This window comes from Neopsephotus bourkii, unplaced genomic scaffold, assembly GCF_033783945.1.
Source record: "Neopsephotus bourkii isolate Nb327-2 ecotype Australia unplaced genomic scaffold, CSIRO-AGI_Nbou_v1 NB_274, whole genome shotgun sequence".
Taxonomy (NCBI): Eukaryota; Metazoa; Chordata; class Aves; order Psittaciformes; family Psittacidae; genus Neopsephotus; species Neopsephotus bourkii.
Genome location: NW_026900783.1, coordinates 283,150 through 304,493, shown reverse-complemented (window position 1 = coordinate 304,493; position 21,344 = coordinate 283,150). Strand labels below are relative to the sequence as shown.

The 21,344-nt window shown below is 38.8% G+C and overlaps 1 protein-coding gene and 1 long non-coding RNA gene across 4 annotated transcripts in view; one reads left to right on the top strand and one right to left on the bottom strand.

The window, feature by feature from the left end:
- Positions 1 to 1,143: 1,143 nt before the first annotated feature.
- The window catches only part of ADAMTS18 (ADAM metallopeptidase with thrombospondin type 1 motif 18), a 76,788-nt gene continuing 56,587 nt past the window's right edge, over positions 1,144 to 21,344 (bottom strand). For all 3 annotated transcript variants that reach the window (XM_061346739.1, XM_061346738.1, XM_061346740.1), the window contains 7 exons: positions 17,548 to 17,689; positions 15,957 to 16,083; positions 11,225 to 11,429; positions 8,641 to 8,832; positions 8,072 to 8,284; positions 6,562 to 6,709; positions 1,144 to 3,174 (listed from right to left, as the gene is read on the bottom strand). In XM_061346739.1, coding sequence (XP_061202723.1) covers positions 3,059 to 3,174; positions 6,562 to 6,709; positions 8,072 to 8,284; positions 8,641 to 8,832; positions 11,225 to 11,429; positions 15,957 to 16,083; positions 17,548 to 17,689 — 1,143 coding nt within the window. In that variant the 3' untranslated portion in view covers positions 1,144 to 3,058. The remainder of the gene's footprint in view (positions 3,175 to 6,561; positions 6,710 to 8,071; positions 8,285 to 8,640; positions 8,833 to 11,224; positions 11,430 to 15,956; positions 16,084 to 17,547; positions 17,690 to 21,344) is intronic.
- Positions 2,612 to 3,660, top strand: LOC133208680 (uncharacterized). The gene is made up of 3 exons (XR_009724474.1): positions 2,612 to 2,715; positions 3,117 to 3,201; positions 3,544 to 3,660. It is a non-coding gene; the product is annotated as an uncharacterized LOC133208680 (long non-coding RNA).

The following is a 21,344-nucleotide window of genomic DNA, read 5'->3' as shown; positions in this document are numbered from 1 at the left end:
TCACTAGTCCAAATCATGTTCAGAGGAGTGCTTGCTGAGAATCCTTCAGGAGCAGACTGATGTATTGCTTACTATCGCCTGCCAGAGTATGCTGTAAGTAAGTCAGAAGCATGCTGAGTATATCCTATCAGCAATACTTGGTATAGCTTGCTGTTGTCAGAGAACTGACGGTTAAAGAAGGGAAAACCGGCAAATAATGTTAGAGAATGTATGTATATGAAAGGATGCAGTGAATCAATGTAGTCCCTACTAGGGATTGGCTTGGAAACTTCTTAGTTGAGTCATTTTTAGGAAAATAAGTATTCCCAGGCAGATGGGGGAGGCTGTAAAACCTAATGCTGTGTTGAATGAGGCTTCATACCTTGCAAACCACCTTGCAGAGCAATACATGCAGGGAGGAATCACACTGGTTCTGTGATAAACAAGTTTCCACTGTCTTGATGAGAGAAGGGGTAGCTCAGTTTTGCCTTCCATATGGCAGGAGGAGGGGGAGGCAATGGTATGTTTGTGTTTTTTAGCTTTTGTGTTGTTCTGAAAATAGAGCCATGAAGTTAGGTCTATTTTGCCTTTTTGTGCCTGAAATAGGCACAGCCCAAGCCAGCTGCTTCAATGGTAGGGTAGTCAGTCAAATGAGAAACATCTTCTGCTCTTAAAAGGCAACTACAATACATTCCCTCTGTTGAATAACCAGGCATGCATTCCTCACTCACCAGTATAATGGGACCTTCAAGAGTAGTGAAGTTTCACATGACCCTGGCACATTTGCCTGACTTTGAGTGCCTGAAAGGAATGACCTCCATCCCATTCATCATAACAGCTTGTTAACACTCAAACCCACTGTTTTGAGGAGTCCCTGCCAATATTAACCCATACAAGACCTGCATGGTGGGGGCACGGTTAGGCAGAGGGGTCACACTTAGCTCTGGTGGCTAAAGTTCCACTGCCCCAAAGGACAGGGTTTTCTTGCGGGGCAGCAGTTGTTGCTCCCCCTGCCCAGAACTGGAGACTGCTCAAAGTCACAGACATCAGCCAGCTACACAGCAGCAGAGACCAGGGAGAAAACAGGGCAGTGTTTAATAAAGACATTACAAGACAATCGACACAAACACAGATGAATGCATTCACCACTTGCATTACTTGGTATTTACTTATAAGCTCTATATTTTATTCATGAATTTTACAATTCCAAATATAGTGAAACAGTTAGAGTACTTTATTACAAAGCTTATAAAATAATTAAATATTACACTTATATTTTTTGCTTTTTTTACATCATAATTCATATTTGTGACACTACCATTTTCTTTCCTCAGTTGTCACTTAAGGAAGGGAGCAAAGAAATATAAAGGAAAAGCTATGCATTAATAAATTAATTATTTTACATCAAATAATAAAAAGGACACAATTATAAAAACAAGACAAAAAACCCCCATGTAGTTCTCCTAGAAAAAAGGTTATAATTACACAACGTCCAATATCGAGACAGAACAGTGTAGGCTGAGATATGTTTCCAATAATCATTTCTTAAAGTATCATAGCATACATGGTTTTAATTTAAATTGTTGCAGAAGGAACTGCTAATTTTAAGTGACCACTGTCTGCCATTAGTGCTGAGCTGGCTAATCTGCCGCTGAAACGATACTTTAAAGAAACAGTAAAACTGAACTACATTCATCAAATGGAGTTGTGGGATTGGGTGGAATTCGATAAATATGGCCTTCACAGGCGCTCCCCAGAAAATTACAGTAGGACACATCCCCATCTCAGAATGGTTTGGCAAAGAGCCTAGAGGTTTTTCAATGCAGAAACCTTAAACTGTAGCATAGTGTCACCGAGCATCGTGATACTGAATGATCACAAATATCATTCTGTTTACATTTCTTTTGTTTACCGGTGAATTTTGAACTAAATAAAACTATCAGGAGAATGTATAAAAATAGAATTGCCTTTCATTGGTTAGAGTACATCATCCACTTTTTTTTTTTTTTTTTTTTTTTTTTTTAATATAACCTGTGTAACTGAATATCTACTTAGAGAAGTCTAGCATGAAGCAATGGATTGTAATAGTTGTGTTATTTCCTTTGGGTAACAGATGAATCAAAATTTGCAGAGATTTGCAATTAAAAGGAAGACATGTTTCGGTTATCTTGTCATTCGAATAACCTACCTTCTGAGTAAAACCTACTTTAAAATATCAAGTTTAAATTTTAAAATGACTTACCTATTGAGCTTAGGAAGTTGAAAACATAACCGTTGAGTTCAGTAAATCTGAGTTCCTTGAGTTAATTGAAATATGAAATCTTATTTTACTTGTAACACAGCAATATTAAAAGTCCAAATATTCTAATGTTGAATATTTCTAGGAATACATTTCAAGTTACTAGTTAACCACCTCTGAGTTCCTACATAAAGCAGAAAAGGAATTCTTCAAATTAATAAAAACATTAGCATGATGCAAAACTTGCCTTTCCAGCAGCAAGTCTAATAGAGAAGCACCATTTATCTTTGTAGTGCACTAATTACTTCGTGTGGTCACACATGTGACGCTGCGTTCTCCAGACAACAGCCGTTGGAGTGTCTTTCTGTGGCAAACCACCTCCTTATGCTGGGAGATGACAGCATCATAAAGGGAAAGCTTTTGATAGTGCCATCTGTCAAACTGCCATGCTATAACCTTCCTCCTCAGGCTTCCAGTCTCTTTTGCTTTGCATTCTGGTAAGTTAGCCAGAAGAGGCTTCTTTGCCTCAGTTTCTTCCTCATAACACAGGACAGTGCAAAATGACCCTTAAAAAGAAAGAACTGCCCCTTCGAGTCTCAGTGTTCAAGTGATCCATAGTACCCTGTACTTTAGTGAGGTCAGCAAATAAAGAAAAAAAAAAGAAAGAAACATTCTTTTTTCAACATATCTCCAATAATTACTGTACCTCAGATATTCCCTTAGAAAATGGCTCTTCCATCAGTGGTTTATGTGGCACCATGTCTTGCCTCAAAGCAAAGTTAATTCCAACATAAATTGCAGAAGTGAATCCTGTCACTGGTGGGTTCAGATAACATGCTATCAGTTCTTCTTTGTGCATGATTTACAACATTGCTTGCCATAAAATTTGTGGTTACAGACACCATGCTGGGGTACCAGATGACACCAAGTGAAGAAATCCACACAAGAAGGATCATCTGAAGGAGAGAAATCCAAGCAAAATTGTAAGACTCCATTTTGGCAAGTATACAAGTCAAGCAATAGTTTCATACACTTGTATGCATTTGGTAATGTTAAAAACACAGTAAGTGACTCAGTTCCAAGAGGAGCTTTCTTTAGCTAAAATATACTAGTTTGCTTTTTAAGTTGTTAAGAGAGGTGATTAGTTTGTTAAGAGATCCAAATTGCTAATTTGCTAGACATAGAGCTGATATAATGATATGTCAGAGGTTACAGGAATTAAAAAACTGAGAGCCCAGGTTCAGGAATACAGGAAGCAATTCCTCTGTGGAGGATAGAAAAAATCATCTGTGTTTTTATTTCCAGTTACAAAAGTTGTTCTGAAGCCAGGAACTTGTACCAGGGAGCCTGCTCCAGGTATGCTGCTGACTGCTGCTTGCCACCAACATCCCATGGAGTCTACCTGTTCCTCTACACTTCAAGTGTGTAGCAGCCAGAGTGCAAGGATCCTGCTATGAACACACGTGCACACAGAGGGTTCTACTGTAGATTTGTGTTCCTACACTTGCTAGAGTGACTGCTTTCTCTGAGTGCGCAGGCAGCCCAAGAAATCTCTGCTTAGACACTTCAGTCGGGTGTCATGAATTGGGCTCTTAGCACTTCAGCTATGTTGGTGAAATCTTAACCGCACTGGGAAGAAAGACAGGCTGATAATGTTTAGTTCTGAAAAGCACAGCTTTTAATTACAAATATACTGTATTTTTCAATTAAGATTTTATTTCAATTAAATTTGCATACAGATCATTTATACACACAGCCTACTCACTTTAAAAATGTTTCATAGCTGCTCCTTTCCACAGTTCTGTAGTGGATGCTTTATGCTTCTTTAAAAGAGCAGAGTGATGATTCATATGGATGATTTATAAACAAACTCACCATGTCTGAGAGAGCAGTAAGACATTTAAATGAGGTTTAGCAAAATTTATAGCTAAACTGAAATCTCCTGTGAGCATGGGAAAAGATTCCATTCAACTCTCAGAACTACTGTTTACATGGTCAATAAAAGGAATTTACAAGGAGACAGTGAAGAAAAATCTAGCCACCATTGTCTGTGTTCTCGCATCAGCTTAGCTGAGTCACAGAAGATAAATGCTCCTTCACATAGCACAGACAACTCTGTCATAGTCTTTGGGCAAGGAGTGCTCTCTGTCTCTACAGGATCTTCTTTAGTCACCACTTTGCTTTTCTTGATTACATTTTATATGATGGCAAAGGTGATTTTGTATACCTCTATCACCCTCAAATTTATTTGAATAAATAAGAAAATAATTATTATTTTTTTAGAAAATATGCCATTTTATTCTTCAGGGTTTTTTTTTAAAATAAACTTGTCTGTAAATGCTAAAGAAAATACTGTCCTCGAACAAAGGGTTGTTCAGGAATTGGGAAAATGCACACAGCACAAAGTGCAGAAAGCTCTTCTGATTGAGACTTTAAACTACTGTTTAAAAAACTTTATAAGCACTAAGCAGGCAATGCTAGTAAGTCTTTCTGCCCCTTTTGAGCACTACAGTGCGGTGTGCTGACATGACAGTGGTAAGGCTAAAAACTTCACTCTTGGGACCTAATACAGAGACTGTTGAAACTAACGCAAATTGTTCCACAGATTTCAATGGATGTGGATCAAGCTGCCCTTTCCTTATTTCTGTTTACTCAAGTATTTATACTTGAGTTGTTTAAATTTTCATTCATTACAGGCAGTTGGATTTCCTCAGAGTTACGGTGACCGTAACTGCGTCTAACAGAGGGATGGAAATGACCCAGCTTGTCTAGGAAAGTGTGTAAACTCTCCCTGAAACATTAATTTCTTGACTGTGATCACTGAGCTGGAGCTACATGGCTGATAATAGTGACTCATTTGCTTCAATGTGATTCCAGCACAGCTGGTTCCCTCTCTTTTTGCTGGTTTAGACAGAAAGTTACAGAGCAGTGAACAGATAATTGATCTCTAGGGCCTGATGACCCAGTTATAATAAAGGAGAAAGGGCTCCTGCAGATGTGAGGAGAGACAGAAACAGGCCAAGGCAAAAATTAATAACAGACATTACTGCAGACATGAAATACAGCAGAGCAGAGCAAAGGTCAATGAAAAGTGCTTGCTGTGTCGTGACAGAAAGGGACATAATACAGAAACTCCAATGTACAGCAGAACTTTTTAGGAAGGCTAATCTGAAGTGTTAGGAACATTTACTTATAAAAATACAGAACTATTCACTTATCCCTTTCAGAGCCATTTAATCTATACATCCTTGTTTGTATTCAGGTCCCCTGATATATCAGTTTGATAACTACATGTCCTGAGATGATGCAGTAGAAGAGTCTGTTAAGAAACCTCTGGGTGTTCCGAAGTCTCTGTGCAGTGAATGGCAGCAGCTGGTGTCAAGGAGGAGGTGGCTGGCCAATGTCAGCTCACAGGATGCAAGGCCAGAGCTTGACCTTTGCTCCCATCTCTGTTACCACCTTTCTTTTGCAATTTGGCCTGGGTTTTACAGAGGCTACTTGCAGCTTCCAGGTTTAAAATCGTAACTAGACAGCTGATGTATGGTATTTTAGTGCTTCAGCAGACCTAGATAACTAGCATTATATGGGATAAACCTGGACCTCTATAATCCTTTTAAGTTAAGAAGGACTCACAAACCATAGCCAGCAAATATATGGGATGGGGCTAATGCACCACTTGCTTTCTGCTGTGGTTCTGAGAGAACTCCTCTGCTGTCACCCAGAGTGGCACAAACCCTCTTCTTTCTCCTGCTCTTCTAGAATTGCAAAACACATTGGAGAGGTGGAGTGGGACACAGTAGGCATAAAAATGGGGACAGACCTTAGCAGTGCTCCCTGACTGCACATCTTATGCTAATCAGAAGTAGTAGGAAGAGATGTACATTGTAGACAAAATGGTTTGGGATTCCCAGGACATGGTGCAATCTGGATTTTGGGCAGACTTCAAAAGGCTAAACCTCTGTGGCAAATTCACATTGCTTAGTTCAAAAATTACTATTATTAACCATAAAACAGTAACAGCATAGGATGTTTTTATGTTATACAACAAGATAGGATAAAGGTGAGGCTCAGAACCAAATGACCTTACTTTTTGACGAACTCTTTCTTTTTAGAACTCCTGTGTCAGTTATACTCTCAAGTGTGCTTTAAAAGAGTTCATTTTGAGAAGAGAGATGCTGTAGTATCAGATGGTAACTGTAAAGCTGGAAAGTCTGGGGGAAATTCGTTTATGAAGGAACATGCCAAATACAAATCCTCAGTGGGTGTAACTGGAAAAGGTGATTTTGCTGAATATAGAGTTCCAAGCAACCAACCCTGCTGCAGCATGTAGAGCTGGGGTTTACCTCTTTTCACAGGGATGGGGCAGAAGTTAGTGTTGCAGGCTCTCAGGACTGCTGGTTTCTGCTGGGGCAAGCACCCAGAAGCTGGTCTTCCATGGCGCAGGCACTGTACACTGCGGGTTTGCACTCCCCCTCCACATGTTACTGTGCACTGTGAAGAGGAAACAGTAAAAGCCGCTTTTCATTTACAGAGACTCTCTGGGAGCCCACAAAAGCTGAAGCAGTAACTTTCAGAGCCTTGGATGAGATTTTCAAAGCAATAGAGGTGAGGAAAGGATGTGTTGCTGTGCAGCAACCCCCATCAGGACCAGCTTTTCAGAGATGCATGCATCTGCTCTCCCTTCCAAAAGTTTGGTTATTTAAGGATTCGGCTGAAAATCTGGTTCCTTACTCAGGCATGGAGACAGACATGAAACATTGAAGAAAACCTGTTCCTGATTGTCTGCACCGATTTCTTTGAACTCTCAGCCTCTGGGACCAATTCTGCTGTCTGAACAGAGATAAAACTCCCATTGGAACCATAATTATAGCTGTATCTAGGGAAAACCACTATGCATTTGCAGGAAGATCTATGAAGTATTTAAAAGTTAATAAGCCTTTTACTTGTATGTGTTTCATGAAAAGTTGTCTTTAAGATAAATGTGATCATTTTCATCTGATTACAATTGTCAGGCATACATTGTTTCATGTAAATGTTATTAAATGAGTATGTGTCTTATTGATATATGACTCACGAAGTAGATAAGTTCCAGAAATACAGAAGCTTGTTTGCAAGAATGTAGAAACAAATATAGACTGATCCCGTAATTAATCATAGTATTTAGTGAATTCCAGGCAATCTGTGCAGATGCTCAAATACATTGTGCATATAGATATGCAATAGTTCAACCACAGTGCAGTTTGAAGAAGACTGAAAGTGTTGGAAAATGAGCGCGGAATGTAGTGCGTCTCAAGCATGAATAACATTTTTAGGTGACATTCTTCAGTTTCAGGACAAAGAAATGGGCTGCACCAAAGTATATGATGAATGTGGACCAGCTGCACCATGTTTCAGCAGCTGAGTGGTACATCTTTCTTTAGAGAATAGGTACATGCAGGAGACACCTGTAGACCACTAGTACTGGAGCCGTCTCCTCCATACAATTGGATATTTGACTACAGCACAAAGTAAGACCAGTGACAGCTTTTATTTAGGTAGCTTGGTGTTTGTGCCATCCCAGCTTTAGTGCTTGTTCTGTGGTATATGGTACCACAGCTTTCCTAGGTTTGGTGCTCCCTAAGTCCAGCACTGCAAGCAACTTTTAATTACAGTGGATGCAGCGTCCAAGAGCCACACTGCAGTTATTTTGTTCTCTAATGATGCATAGTGAAAAGCACTAGGGGTTCCTACTTGAGCTACTGTGTAGAAAAACACTCTCCTTTTATAAGCCCTGTAAAAGTCAAGACATGAAATAGTGCTGGACAGAGTGCTAGCTGGGACAGGGAGAGAAGTGGGAAAGTTTCCCATTCGTACCTGCTGCCAGGGTGAGGAATACCAGCCAGACACCATGTTATACAGCATTTGCGATGGACAGGCTCCCTTGTTACAAGCTTCTTCCAGGTTAGTGCTTGGTTTTTTGATGTTTCTACATCTTCTCTGAGGAAAGGTGATCAATTTCCCATGCATGGTTTTCTCTCCACATTTTAGTTCTCGTTTTTGTACACCTGGGCCACAGGAGACTGAGCACTGCAAGGGCAAAGTATACTGTTTAAAGGAGCACATGCAGATAAAGGAGACTATGCTATGTGCCAGAGACCCCCAGTTATGCAAAAGTACAGAAGCAGTATGTAACTAAACCCACAAAGACCATATTCCATAATGTGTAAAATGAAATACGAATCTGAGTCAGAGAAAGTCCTGAAAGACAAAGACATTGGGGTACATCTAACTGCAGTTGTATATAAAGAACTATGTTTCTACAGCTGCTTGCCTAGCACACCTGATTCAAAAATGTCAGCTCAGCTTTTCCCCCACAGGATTTGTGCATGTCCCTGAGTCAATATTTCCAAGAGCAGCCAAGCCATGTAACCACACTGCTTTACCTCACTCCAGGAAGAAACCACCCACTGGAGCCGGTCGTTCTTGGGGCAGCGTCCTAGCACACAGGTCTGATGGGATTCAGGTTTATGGTCTTTGCTGCACATACTTTCAGGCAAGATATTAACCTTGGGAGAACCAGTACTTTTGCAGTAGACATCCCGTTTCTTAACACCTCTCCCACAAGTCTTGGAGCACTGTGATGGAAAGAAACATTCATTTGAACTAGAGGAAATGAAAATTGGCATTGTTTGTGTTTTACAGCAGAGCACAGAAACCATGGCTAATGTGCTGGGTAGCTGCCATTATAAGTAAACTTGAAATTCTATTGGTAAATAACAGCAACATCTGTATGTCACTTCTGAAACATTGTTGTAAGTTCTTTCTTAATGTAAACTCTGAACTCTTACAGCCTCCACATAGAACAGATAAGTAATATCTCTCTTCCGTAGATGAGGTAAGTTGGACTTGTGAGCAATATGCTTTTTTCCCTGGGCAGTATAGTTGAAAGCTGGTCCTAACCTCCCATCGCAAAATCTCCCAACAAAGTTCTCAGCTATTTGTTATTTTGTCCTCACCTTGGCCTAGAGGGATGGGATACAGGCAGAGAAAACTACCCAGGGAATCAGTACATAACTCCTTCACCAAATGAATCTCACTACAAGACAGAATCTGATACAGACAATGGTTAGGAAGTTTGACCAGAGATATTTTAATTGCCAAGATTACAACTGAAGCTTAGGGCAAGTCCCCAGTGAATAAATACACACTGCTGCATTGGGTTTTATTTGAAAATACATTCTGTAGTTTCCACTTCCTTAGCATACAATAAAATGCATGAATGAGCCATTCCTGATGAAATAAAGAAATAAATGGCCCCAAAACAATGTTGCCAGCTTTCTACCTTCTTCCATCCTCTTCTAATTGTTCTTACTAATAATAAAGGGGCACATTCCAAGGCAGAGTCCTGCACTAGTATTAAATTCCAAATGTTTTAAAAAGATGTCTTGAAAGCAGAGTTATACTGAGGATACAACAGAAATATCTGCATTCTGAAAATCTTTGTTTAATCTTTCCCCAAAACAATAATCAACTCTTTTCATTTAAAATTACTCTGGTTTGTGTAGAGAGGCTGAATATTTTGCATTTTTCCCCTCTTTAGCTCCTTTGAGCCTGTGATATAGCAGCTTTCAGCTGAACCCTAAAATCTTCACTAACAACTTGTTCAATAGGCCTGCGCATTACATTTCAGCAGTACTTGTGAGCTTCATTTTCAGAGGCTTATTTGAAAATTCCAACTTGAATTTTACATCTCCTAAAGAGGAGGAAATTTCGTTTGTGGTTTTGTTGGGTTTTGTGGTTTTTTTTTTTTGGGGGGGGGGGTGTTGTTTGTTTTGATTGTGGTGGGGTTTTTTATATAATTTTTGAGGAAGGAAAGTATGAAAGTGTGAATGTATTTGAAAACTTTGTTCTTTCTTCCTTTTTAAGAATCTAATGATCATACTCGTTTTTTACAGTCTCCTCCCACACTAAGGTTTCCTTCACATATAGGGGAAAAAAAAAGTTCTATTTCTGAGTGTTAAAACTTTGTTGCCGTGGAGCATTGAGTAATTATTTGTCTGTCTTAGTGCGTTTATGGGCACCCCCCTGGAGGGGCAGTCTGTGCTACTCAGCTTAGGTCAAGATGTTCTTCAATACATGAAGAGTAACAATACCACAAACTATACACAGAAGTAACAGATTTTTGAGTAAATCTAAATCCACCTTGAATCTCAGTAAATGAAGATGAAAAAGTGAAAATAATGTAGCATATTTTGACAGAAGTGTATTAGCAGCTCTCTCTTAAATCCTAGATTTCCCAGTACTTCACTTATCCTTACACTAACAGTTCATACCTGCATCAATAGGAGTGAAAGAAAGAGCAGTGATGAGCTCTGTGTAAGTGTGTGTGTGTTTTAAATCAGGCTGGTTTGATGTGAGGCAGTTGTCAAGCCTGCAGAGCAGGGTGTGTGCACACAGGTATCTGCTCAGGGGTCTTATGCTCCTTCAGGCAACTAATTGCAGCAGTGCTCTACTTGAAGCGGAACAGTTACTCTAACAAAGGCAGATGTACAGAAGTGATTAGTGACCATGTACATCACAAATCTATTAACCTACAATTCACATATGTGTGTGCATTAACACACAACTCTAACCCCAAATATTTCTTCATTCCGTGACTGCTTATAATCTCTGAGAAAAGTTAATACTACTGCGGGAAGTAACCTCAGAGGGGTGTGATGGCTTTGAGGAATTCATAGAGCCTTCAGTTATAAAACCAGAAAAAATTACCCTTCTGTTTGTACATACCAGAAAGGACATCACATGCCAACTTCTGACAAGCCCTCCTGTCTGAGCACTTAGGAAGTCTAATTAAAATATATATGCATTTACATGTTATCTTCATGAACAGAGCCACTTGCAAAGTACTGACCCTTACAAAGTCCATACTATTCTTCTTTCTGAGCTTTTTTTTTTTTTTTTTTTTTTTTTTTTGGCAATATTTGCATTATGCCAGCAGACAAAAATGCAAGATTTTCTCCAAATTACCTGAGACCATAGTCCAGGGCTCCATTCAGGTGGGCAGTCCTGGCTATTGCACATCTGCACCTGTGTAGGGGTGCTGATGGGACACAGGGAATGGGTCACTACCTCCTCTCTTTGGAAATCCCTTTTTTGAACACACTGAATGAGACGGGTTTGTTGCCCTCCTCCACAAGATTTGCTGCACACACTCCATTCACCTGTTGACCAGCTAAGAGGAGAAAATACATGTTAGAAACACAGGAGCCCAGTTAGTTAGCTTTATAAAATCAATTCATACAGGCCTCCTGTCAAATGGGAATTATTCAGGATCCTGCTCTCCTGATGTACTGCTGTCTGTTCAAGAAATCAAAAAACCATAATTAGTTATATTATCCATTTTCAAAGCACAAAACATTTTGCTAGGGACAAAATATAAGTCACACAACTAGAAAAACTAGTATTACTTCTTTACAGCTCTACACCTACCAGAACCAGCTTGCCTGTGAATCTGACCTGGAATCTGGAATTCCACATGGATTGTGAAAAATACTGACAGGCTGGTGGAGTATCCAGAAGATCTAAGGGTTTGGCTAACAAATCACCATGTGTTTCTAACCACGTCTATGCTTCTAATTGAAAAAAAAAAAGGCTCTCTAAAACACAAAAAGAAAAACCTCTTCTAAATAAATGGTAGGATGATCATTTTTGTCACTTTAGCTGCTGAAGAGATCTCCAAATAGACAAACACATCCAAAGTCAAAGGAAGATTACAAATAAATGAAAACAGTTCTGAAAATCGATAAGATTTGATTATTGGAAAGTTCTGCCCTTTGGTTTACATTTTTTTCCTTTTTACATCTCTTCAGAAGACAGGCAAGAGGAGGAAGATTCTCCTCAGCTGGTACAAAGGGAAAGCTGGTGTGGGACAGAAGGAATGGGTCCACCTTAGCTGAGCCAGCACCTCCTGTGCATTTGTGTGTAGGTTCACTCATACTGCGAGATGGATGTTGGCATGGTGCCGACCAGTGCTATTTATGTCGAATCTTACTGGCCTCTATTCACAAAAAAAGAATTTGCTTGCTAAAATCAGCAGTGCTGTCATTAGTGTCTTGAGGATTTAAATGTCCTCAGACTAATAAATTTGGCAGACAGATGATGTAGAATCTAAATAAAGCAGAGGAAATACAACCAGCAAAAGCTGTTGGCGAATCCCTCCTCCAGTCACAGGCACACTTCAGTTACACATCGTGTCACAGAAGTGACACAAGAGTCTGAAGAGTTATCACCAATTGCTTAGGGTAAGTTCAGTTTTTAAATATTAGTAGCTGCTCAGTACTTCTGTTAGTAACACACTGATTGGGTTCCCAGCCTTTTTGGGACACTTTGCAAACAACCAACCACATGTCTTTGTTGATGTAAGACCATAAAATAACTATTAGTAGGAAAATAGAAGAACAAAGGAAACTATGAAGGAGACACAACTACTCAAGTTGAGAAGTCTCACTTAAAAACCCAGCACTGAAATTAAAATAAAGATTTTAAAACATCCATTTTACACATTTTTAATAATGTTTGCCACAGAAAAGGCTCTCATCTCACATCCAGCTGCTTGGCCTACCCTACAGTTTCTCACAGCAGCAGTCCTGTAACCACTGAAATAGCTGCTTGCATATAGTTTTTTTACTTTTCTTACTGTGTGAAAGATGAACAGCATCCCATTTGTCTGTCCACATCTGCCTGAAGACAAATCTAATTCTAATTTGTAAAAAATGTATAAAAAGCTTATTTTGGAAAAATCCCTTTGGGAACAGGACAAATCCCAACTCTCAGTCAGTAACTTCAGTAACTGCCAAAAGTAGTGGGAAATATAAAAAGCACTCATTTAAGGACAAAGAAATATTAATGTAAAAAGTCAGTAGTTACGTAATTCCAGACCACGTCAGAAGTTTCCTTTTGTCTGATTTATAAATATTTGGACTATTACAATGCAAACTTCTGGAAAAAAAGTTATAGTTTTAATACATTTTACAACTTTTAGTTAGTATGCCTTGGTGTTTCTGACAACACTGATTGGTAGAACTACCAGAAGCGTTCATTTTAAGAGTTTATTCACCATAACTGTCCAGAAAGTTTCCTTCTTCACAGAGGCGACAGCAATAAACCTACTTTAATGTCCTCCAGTAAACTGCCATTTTCCAAGATTATCTTGGCTGTGATCCAAGAGTATCTTTCATTAGCTCAAATAACTAAATAATTATGACCAGATTTGGCAGCTCTGAAATCCAATAACAACAATGCACAGTACCGATGCCTTTCTGTGTTCTTTGCTGTCAGGACAGTAGTTTGTTCCTACTCAAACTAATAAGTCTTTGTTCTTATGCAGTAATTATTCCTCACTGATCTTTGTAACTCTAGAGCCTCTTTTATGTCACAAAACTGACACAAAACTGTCTCATGTTAGTCATCTCCTTCCCTTGCCTGTTGCACCTACCATATATTTCTTTTTGCTTTACTTGCTGGCTATTAAGCATTCTTTGTTTCTTCAATGTTATTTATTAATGCTACATTTTTTAATGCTAAATTTTTTGATGTTGCCTGTCTCAGTTTTATGGGAATTATTACATGCCATGACTTTCTGGGCAGATTCCTCAGCAGAGAGTCTGGCACAGTTTCACTCAGATGAATGGCAATCTGTTAACTTAAGACATGGTTCTACATGTAGAACTTCCACACATTAACGTATCCCAAGGATTCAAAAGTAATTAATTAGTGAGTTTCCCTAAAGGTGGCTTGGGGGATTATGGTTTGGTTTTTTTTTGCTTTTTTTTGTTTGGTTTTTTTTTTTCTCTTTTTAGGGTTCAAGTCATTAACAGTGTTTCAAAAGTAGTAAAGCTAAGAATATAATAGCAGTTTCGGCATGAAAACATTGCACTGCATGTCAGAATGGATAGTCAGCATTTTCAGTGATGGGGTATCAGTGGATGTTCAAAATGCATCAGGATCTCTGGTTAACAGAAATGGCAATTTCGTTTGCTGTCAGTAGAAATGAATATGACTCTGGTGAAGCCTTATAGCATAACAAGGCCACATCAAAGTAAAGGTAAGCATAAACAAAAAGACTCCTGGGGACATCATAGACAAGATATTTATGTGTACATGATACTGAGTTCATTGGATAAAAATAGTTCTGGCAGAAGATAAGTCACATATGAAGGATTGTGTTTGGCTACAAAGATTATTTAACATTGGTATTCAGAAAATCGTGTGGCTAAACGCAATCTAAAGAAACTGCTGAAGCAGGAACATGGGGCTCTCATGTCACATGTGGCCATTGCTTAAATCTTATCGCTCTCGTTTTGTGGTCGTAATGTATAATTTGCCATTTCGATTTTGTGTACTCTGCTGTAATCTTTAAATTTGGCAGGAAATTCCAAACTATTACTGGACTATTTTTTAGTATGTTTAACATACTGCAAACTATGGATTTTTAAGTGAAAACAAAGCCACTGCAGAACACACCCATCTTTTTGCTTTGCCCCATTGTCCTCTTCTGGATTGGAGGAGATGTGGAATGCTTCCTATTAAGCTTCATTAAATGTATTATTTTATGAAGTATGGGAGCAGACTTAGCCAATTGCTTCTACAGCCCATTGCTTTTATCACCACAGAGTAAACCAGCAGATGACAACAGGTCTAGAGTTTTACTCCATTCCCCTGCCTTCTGCTGCCTGTGCACTTCAATGACAACAAGACATCTTCAGCTGTCTTTATTTCTCACTGAAACACTCCTCATTTTTAAACATATCGCTTTAGAAATTCTCTGTCCTGGAAGTCAGTGTCTTGTCGAACATAGTGCAGCTTTATGATCTTTAGTATAAAATTAAAACAATGCTAGGGTTGCAAAGTCAGAAATCCAAAAGTGAAAAAAAAAATCCAGCAGGAGAAAGATGGCCAATGTGTCCTTCAGTCTGTCCACTTCTATTCCATGCCACACAATCCTGTGCTTAATTATATGAGCACACTGCATTTTTTTTCCAAAGGACCCCTACTACAGCTACTATAAATCAGCGTAACTCATTTGTTTTTAAAGGAGCTCTATTGATTTAGACCAGCTGGATTCTAAATGCTTATCTGTATGTCAATGTCTTCCTTTGCATCTCACTTTTCTTACATCTTTTAGAAAATAAGACTGTTCACAGGGGCAATGTCATCATATTTATTTTTGTGGGCACCAGGAGCATAGCTGATGATTTATTTGGTTTAGATAGTCCTCTTCTTGGTATCATAATACTCTGTGGGACATTTTGTCCAAAAAGCACTAATTACACTTCACAAGGTTCTTTTAACCTAATCTAATATGTGGAATCTGAGTCATGGGGCCAAGCTTCCACATGGGGAGTAGCACTTTACTCAGGAAATGGTCTTACTGATTCAAGGTGAGTAAAGGTGGCAGAACAGGCCTCTAAGTAACTTAGATTTACTCGGTGTCACATAGCTAACCCCAGCATGGTGATAGAGCTGCAAGCAATCCTCGGGAGGTCCTGCTTAGCAACATTAAAAATACTGCCTCTATTATTATCGTTGGGCAGAAGCCTACACAACTAACATTTTTAAACAATTACTGATTTACATTGCAGAATAAAAGTGGGTTCATCTAGCAGGCTATACACTCCTGTCTGCCTGTCAGAGGACTTCTTTCATGGTGAACTCAGTCATAAGGCACAGCAAAAAAGGTACAAAAATAGAGAGTACTTACTATGCTGGGCAGGGATTAGTGTTGCATAGTTTTGTCTCAGTTAAAGGCTTCATCCTTGGGCCACAGAAGGAGGAATTAACTCGCGTACGATGATCTTCTAAACAAATTGCTTTTGCTGTCATGTGTCCTATGGATGTATTAGAAAAAAATACAGTAAAACAAATGTTTATTCAAAATATAAGAAAAAAAGTAGCAGGGAAGAATTTTAACTAAACAAGTCCAAGCTCATCCTTGGTTCAATTCCACTGACTTGAAATAAATAAGATAGGATTTAATTTGGCAGCATGTTTTTAAAATTAATTCCCTTTTCTGTAACACAGGTACTATTGAAGTCAGATGAAACATTTCAGTTATAAACAGCGTATTTGTAGAATCTTCCCACAGCAAAAAGCAGTAATTCCTCAAATCCTAATTCCCTGCAGAAATTATCAGTGCTGGCTTAGAGCTCTCTTCATGCACTTGCAGGCTACAACAAAACATTTTGTGTTTATAGAATTCTGTAGGTTCCTGCTCTTAAACTCAGATGACAGAGAAGACCACAAATGCCTTAAGAGATGAAGTGATTTTGTCGATTTATCTTTAATTGAGATGTATCATTCCCCTCCCTCATGGTTCACTGGGTACAGGAACTCAAATTTGAAAACAGCCATGCTTCCAGCATCTTTATATCCATGCTGCAACCTTTATTTGTTTTAAAGGGAAGCAAGAAAAATACAGTTGTCATATTTTAGGTCTACAGTGCTCCTGGACAGTCTTTCTTCCATAAACAGTTTATTCAGATGCTGTGAAGCCTGACAACACAATAGCAAGACGTTCATGAATTTCACCTGTACTTTTTTTCCTATACAGAACCATAACACATCAATTCCTTGGTTACCCAGCCCTATTCTTTGGTATTAAAGAAAACTGCATTGTATAATCTTATTTATATGACTCAGTTCCAATTTAATGGATCCTATAATGTTAATTCTCCATACTTTTTTGCAGGATTCCCCACATGCCAATTTTATGCTTTCATTACATCCCAGAATTACGTCCACTGACAAAACATCCAGGATTTAGAAGAACAAACAGATAGTCTGCACAATGAAAATACCTATAGGAATATGGTAATAAGAAATCTTCAGCTTTTACAGGATTTCAGACTCTGAGCTGGCAGAATTTGAGTATTTGTAGCTTAACAGCGACAAAATTAATGTGCAACTGTTTGTAAAGGTCTTGATAATATTTTAGTCTTCAATTATTCTCTACATGTAAGATAAATTTTACTCATTATTTGCTATCTTTCTTTGTTCCCAAACTGCAACACCATCAAAGCACATATTTACTTTCTACATTACTTCAACGTAAGATATCATATGGCTATGGGCTTACGTGAACTGAGACTGATGTGATTTTCTTCTTACTATAAAGGATGTATCAAGGTATTTCATCTATACTGTAAGTTGTGAGATAAAAACATAGGGACCATGTGTTCAGTGTAACCCCCGTATGCATTGATACACTTTTGCAAAATTAGAGGCAGCTGAAATGCTTGAAATGCCTTAAAAAAACAAAGACAATGATGACTGGCAATTGGGAAGTTACCTACCACCACCACAGGTAGCTGAGCACTCTGAATGTACCGTCATCCATGAGTAACTGTATTTTTTGACAAACGTCTTGTTTTCATTGTTGGTTTTGGAAAACGTGTATTCCCAAGCAATCCCAGGATTTTTGCCTTGTAGAAGGATCTGTAGAGGAGTATTTGGAGTTTGTTTAAAAAAAAAGAGGGAGCAGGTATAACAAAAGAAGAATTTTGTCATTCTGAAGGAAGACGAATTGAACGTGATACAGATAATATATCTGTACACACAGTGCTTATGAAAGAATGTTCAGGAGACTAAATTTTTCCATAAACTAAAAAACACCAAAGTAATTCCTAAACAGCAAAGTGTTTGCTTGGACTAACAACTGCAGGGCATAATGCTCCCTTAATTCAGATGGCATTTGACTGGCTTAGGGAAGCAGAAATGCCTTTAGTAGATGCCAACTATCTGAAACCTTTTGGCAATGTAGTATTAGTCATTGCCCCTGCCCCCGTTCTCAGTGCTCTGCTCCTGCAACAGGCCTGTAACTGGGTCCCTGCGTTCACTGGGGCTCACAGGCAGGTGCTTGTGTTTGCTGTGGCAGTGCAGTAGACGGATGAAGGATGGGGGTGGGAGAAATTTCCTGCCTTCTACGAATGACAAAGCCTTTGCTTGGTAAGCAAACTGGACTCAAATGTTTGACGGAAAGAAGCTTGAGCAAATCAATAGCATAGCTGTGTGGAGACTGGGAATAGAGGTGCTTAGAGACGGCTGCCTCAGTTCTTGAGGCTGAGGATAAGAAACTGTTTTCTATACAGACTGGTGATAGATTTTGTTTGGAAGACCCTCAGCTGCTATTTTTCTCCTAACGATTGAAGCCGATAAAGCTTCAGTCTAGGCCTGTCCCTTGGGGTCTACATGGCAAAAGGACTGGGGAAAAAATTTATCCATGATTATAGCATAATGTGTTAGAAAATTTATAGAATTGGTGATTACTGACTACAATACCAGTCTTTGTCATTTAACTTGGGGAGTCTACTTCTCGGGGGTGTACTGTTTTACTGATAAATTATATTTCAGTTTTCATGTAGGCAACTTTCTGAAATATACTGTATTCATTTCAAATATGAATTATAATCAATGCAAGATGCACAAACATCTGACACAGAGCTATACTGGGGGATAAATTTCTATTTAAGAACATTTATTTTTAAAGCTTTCTGGCAGCAAAAGTGCATTTATATTCATACTTGGTAGAAAAAGCACAAGTTTGCAGTTACAGAGCTCAATTATGTTTTAATTCTTCACCAATATGGGTCTGGTCATCATAATACAAAGAGCAGGTGCAGTTAACCTCAGGTCCTAAGTATGCTTTTTGATAAGCACCAGCATTTCAAGTACAATTTCAATATATGTTAACAATTACCATTCAAAGTACAAATAAATTATCAGTCAAGTTCATATGATGTCTTACCCAAGTGCTTAAGCATAGCATGGATACTAATTCCCGTACAGACTGGTTTCATAAAATAACAACAAACTTGTATTTATGTTAAGACTAAGAAATACCAACACAATTTATAGTTAATAATAATATTTTGAAATGTAGTCAAAGATCTTAAATTATTCTGGAAATGTACAGAAATTACTCATGACATTGAAAATTCAGGCCAAAATTACATGACTCCCACTTCAATAACACATGAAGGATCTGGACTGTGTATTGTTTACTTTTCTAGAAGAAAGAACAAAGGATGCTGTATTTTCCTTTCCTAGTAGCCAAAGATTTTATTTCAGTCAGTGAACCTTAATAATGATCCAAACTAAGAATACAACAATTAAAACTGTAAAAGTCAAAACACTTCCAAAAGAATTGGAGAGCACATGCCTTGACATTGGAAGATTCAGATTAGAAAACTCTCCAAGCACAGGTAAATTAGAGTATTTCATGTGAAAGTTTTCAGCTCGCCTATCCAAGCTTAATTCATGAACACCTTTCTTTTTATCCTTGGCTGTTCATGATTGTCTGATGTAAATGTTTCACAAGATTCAACTGTTCCTTCAGATGAAGGAAAATATCTCTTCTATCTAAATTTTTACTTTTATAAAGCTGTCCAATTGCTGATAGCAGAAAGTCCAACTCTCTTAAAACAGCTGTTCCACGGTAACTTTGAATCTTGAACCTCAAGCCCACAGCCATCAGATTTGTAGAAGGAACAAGCTGCAATGATTTGTGTTCACCCTACTCTCCTTCTCTGAGGGACAAATTGAGACAAATATCTAACACGTAAAGTTTCAGAACATGTACTTCAGGGAAAAAAAAAAAAAGCTGTGTTAACCCTAGTAAGAACTGAGCCCTGGAAAACTATTCTTCAATTAAAACAATTTCTTTCCTGGTTCTTACAGACCAGACTTCAAAATGCTTTAATTTGCTTTTACCCATTGGAAGGTCCTACAAATCCCAGGTATTAGCTCAGATCTCACCATCTTGGGCAGCCAGAAACACTTTCTCCCCTTTCAGTAGATGCTCTGTGTTCATTCAAGTGCAGAGGCTTGCCTTTTAGTAACTCATGTGTCGAAAGAGGAGGAGGTTTTGTCCATAACTTTGTGTAAGGGTGAGCCCTCGTCCCTTCTGATTCTGACAAATGTCATAAACCTGTGCTATGCCAGTGGCCAAAAAGCCAGTAAAGCTTCTAAATAAGAGTACTTTGAAGTACTAGACTGAGCACTTGTCTCTGAGACTACTCTTTATTTGGTGGTAGTATAGGCAAGAAACAGAATTAATTCCTCCTGAACAGAAGTCAGAATAAGAAAGAGGGAGGATAAGAAGATAAAAGTGGCAGCCAGTTTTACTCCTGATAGAGCAATATTCTCCTAGTGCTTCAAAAGAATAAAATGAATTAAGAGGAAGTGATCTTGAATGAGTTAGAACAAGATGTTGCTCCTATCACTTCAGAGAACAACCATCACTGATGTAAGAAACTCACAGCCACCAGCTGAGCAAGTGCCTGGGGGCAGGTCCTGCACACCAGACAAGCTGGGCCATACTCATTTCAAGACCATGGGCTACACCCCTTCTCATGCCATGGAAAGCAGACACAGTTATAGTGGGCAGATGGGGTAAACTATGTTTCCTGGCTGGCAGCCCAATGTGAACCCCTTCCCACCCAGCAGACTCCATGAGGAATGTTTACGAAGCAAGAGCTGCACCACAGTGGGGGCTCTTTCCCCCTGGGTCATCCCAGCTATGTAGCAAAAGGCCAAAATTAAACTCTGGAAAAGTATCAGAGGCAAAATATTGTAGGAAGCAAAACCCAAGTCCATGGCATTCAGCCGGAAAATAGTATACAAAGTAGAATGTTCAACCAAGCTTTCACCAGGAATGCAATACTATTGCAAAGTTGCAATTTTGCCAAAGTAATGAGCATGTAAAGAGGTTTCTATCATATTTTCAAACATTCATTGTAAAGCCTTTCCTTAACAACCCAATAACTGAAGTCTGCACATACAGCCAAGTTATCAGACCTACAAATTTGGAAAGACCTCCAATGCTAGTCTACTTAACTGGATGCATTCCAGCATCTTTCCAGCCAACTGGCATTTGCTCCCAAATTTACAGCTGGCAAGCAACGTCCTTAAACATTTCCAGTTCCTCAACAGAACTGTTTAAGGTCTACCTTTAACGCACCAACCACCTGACTTCAGACAAAACACTCAGCAGCTCTGCCGCAGGGCGCAAAGTTATAAAATTTACAGCTTCTTGAGCTCGAAAACCACAGACTCTGTGGCTGGAATCTGCCAGATCTATCCTGAAGAAAAA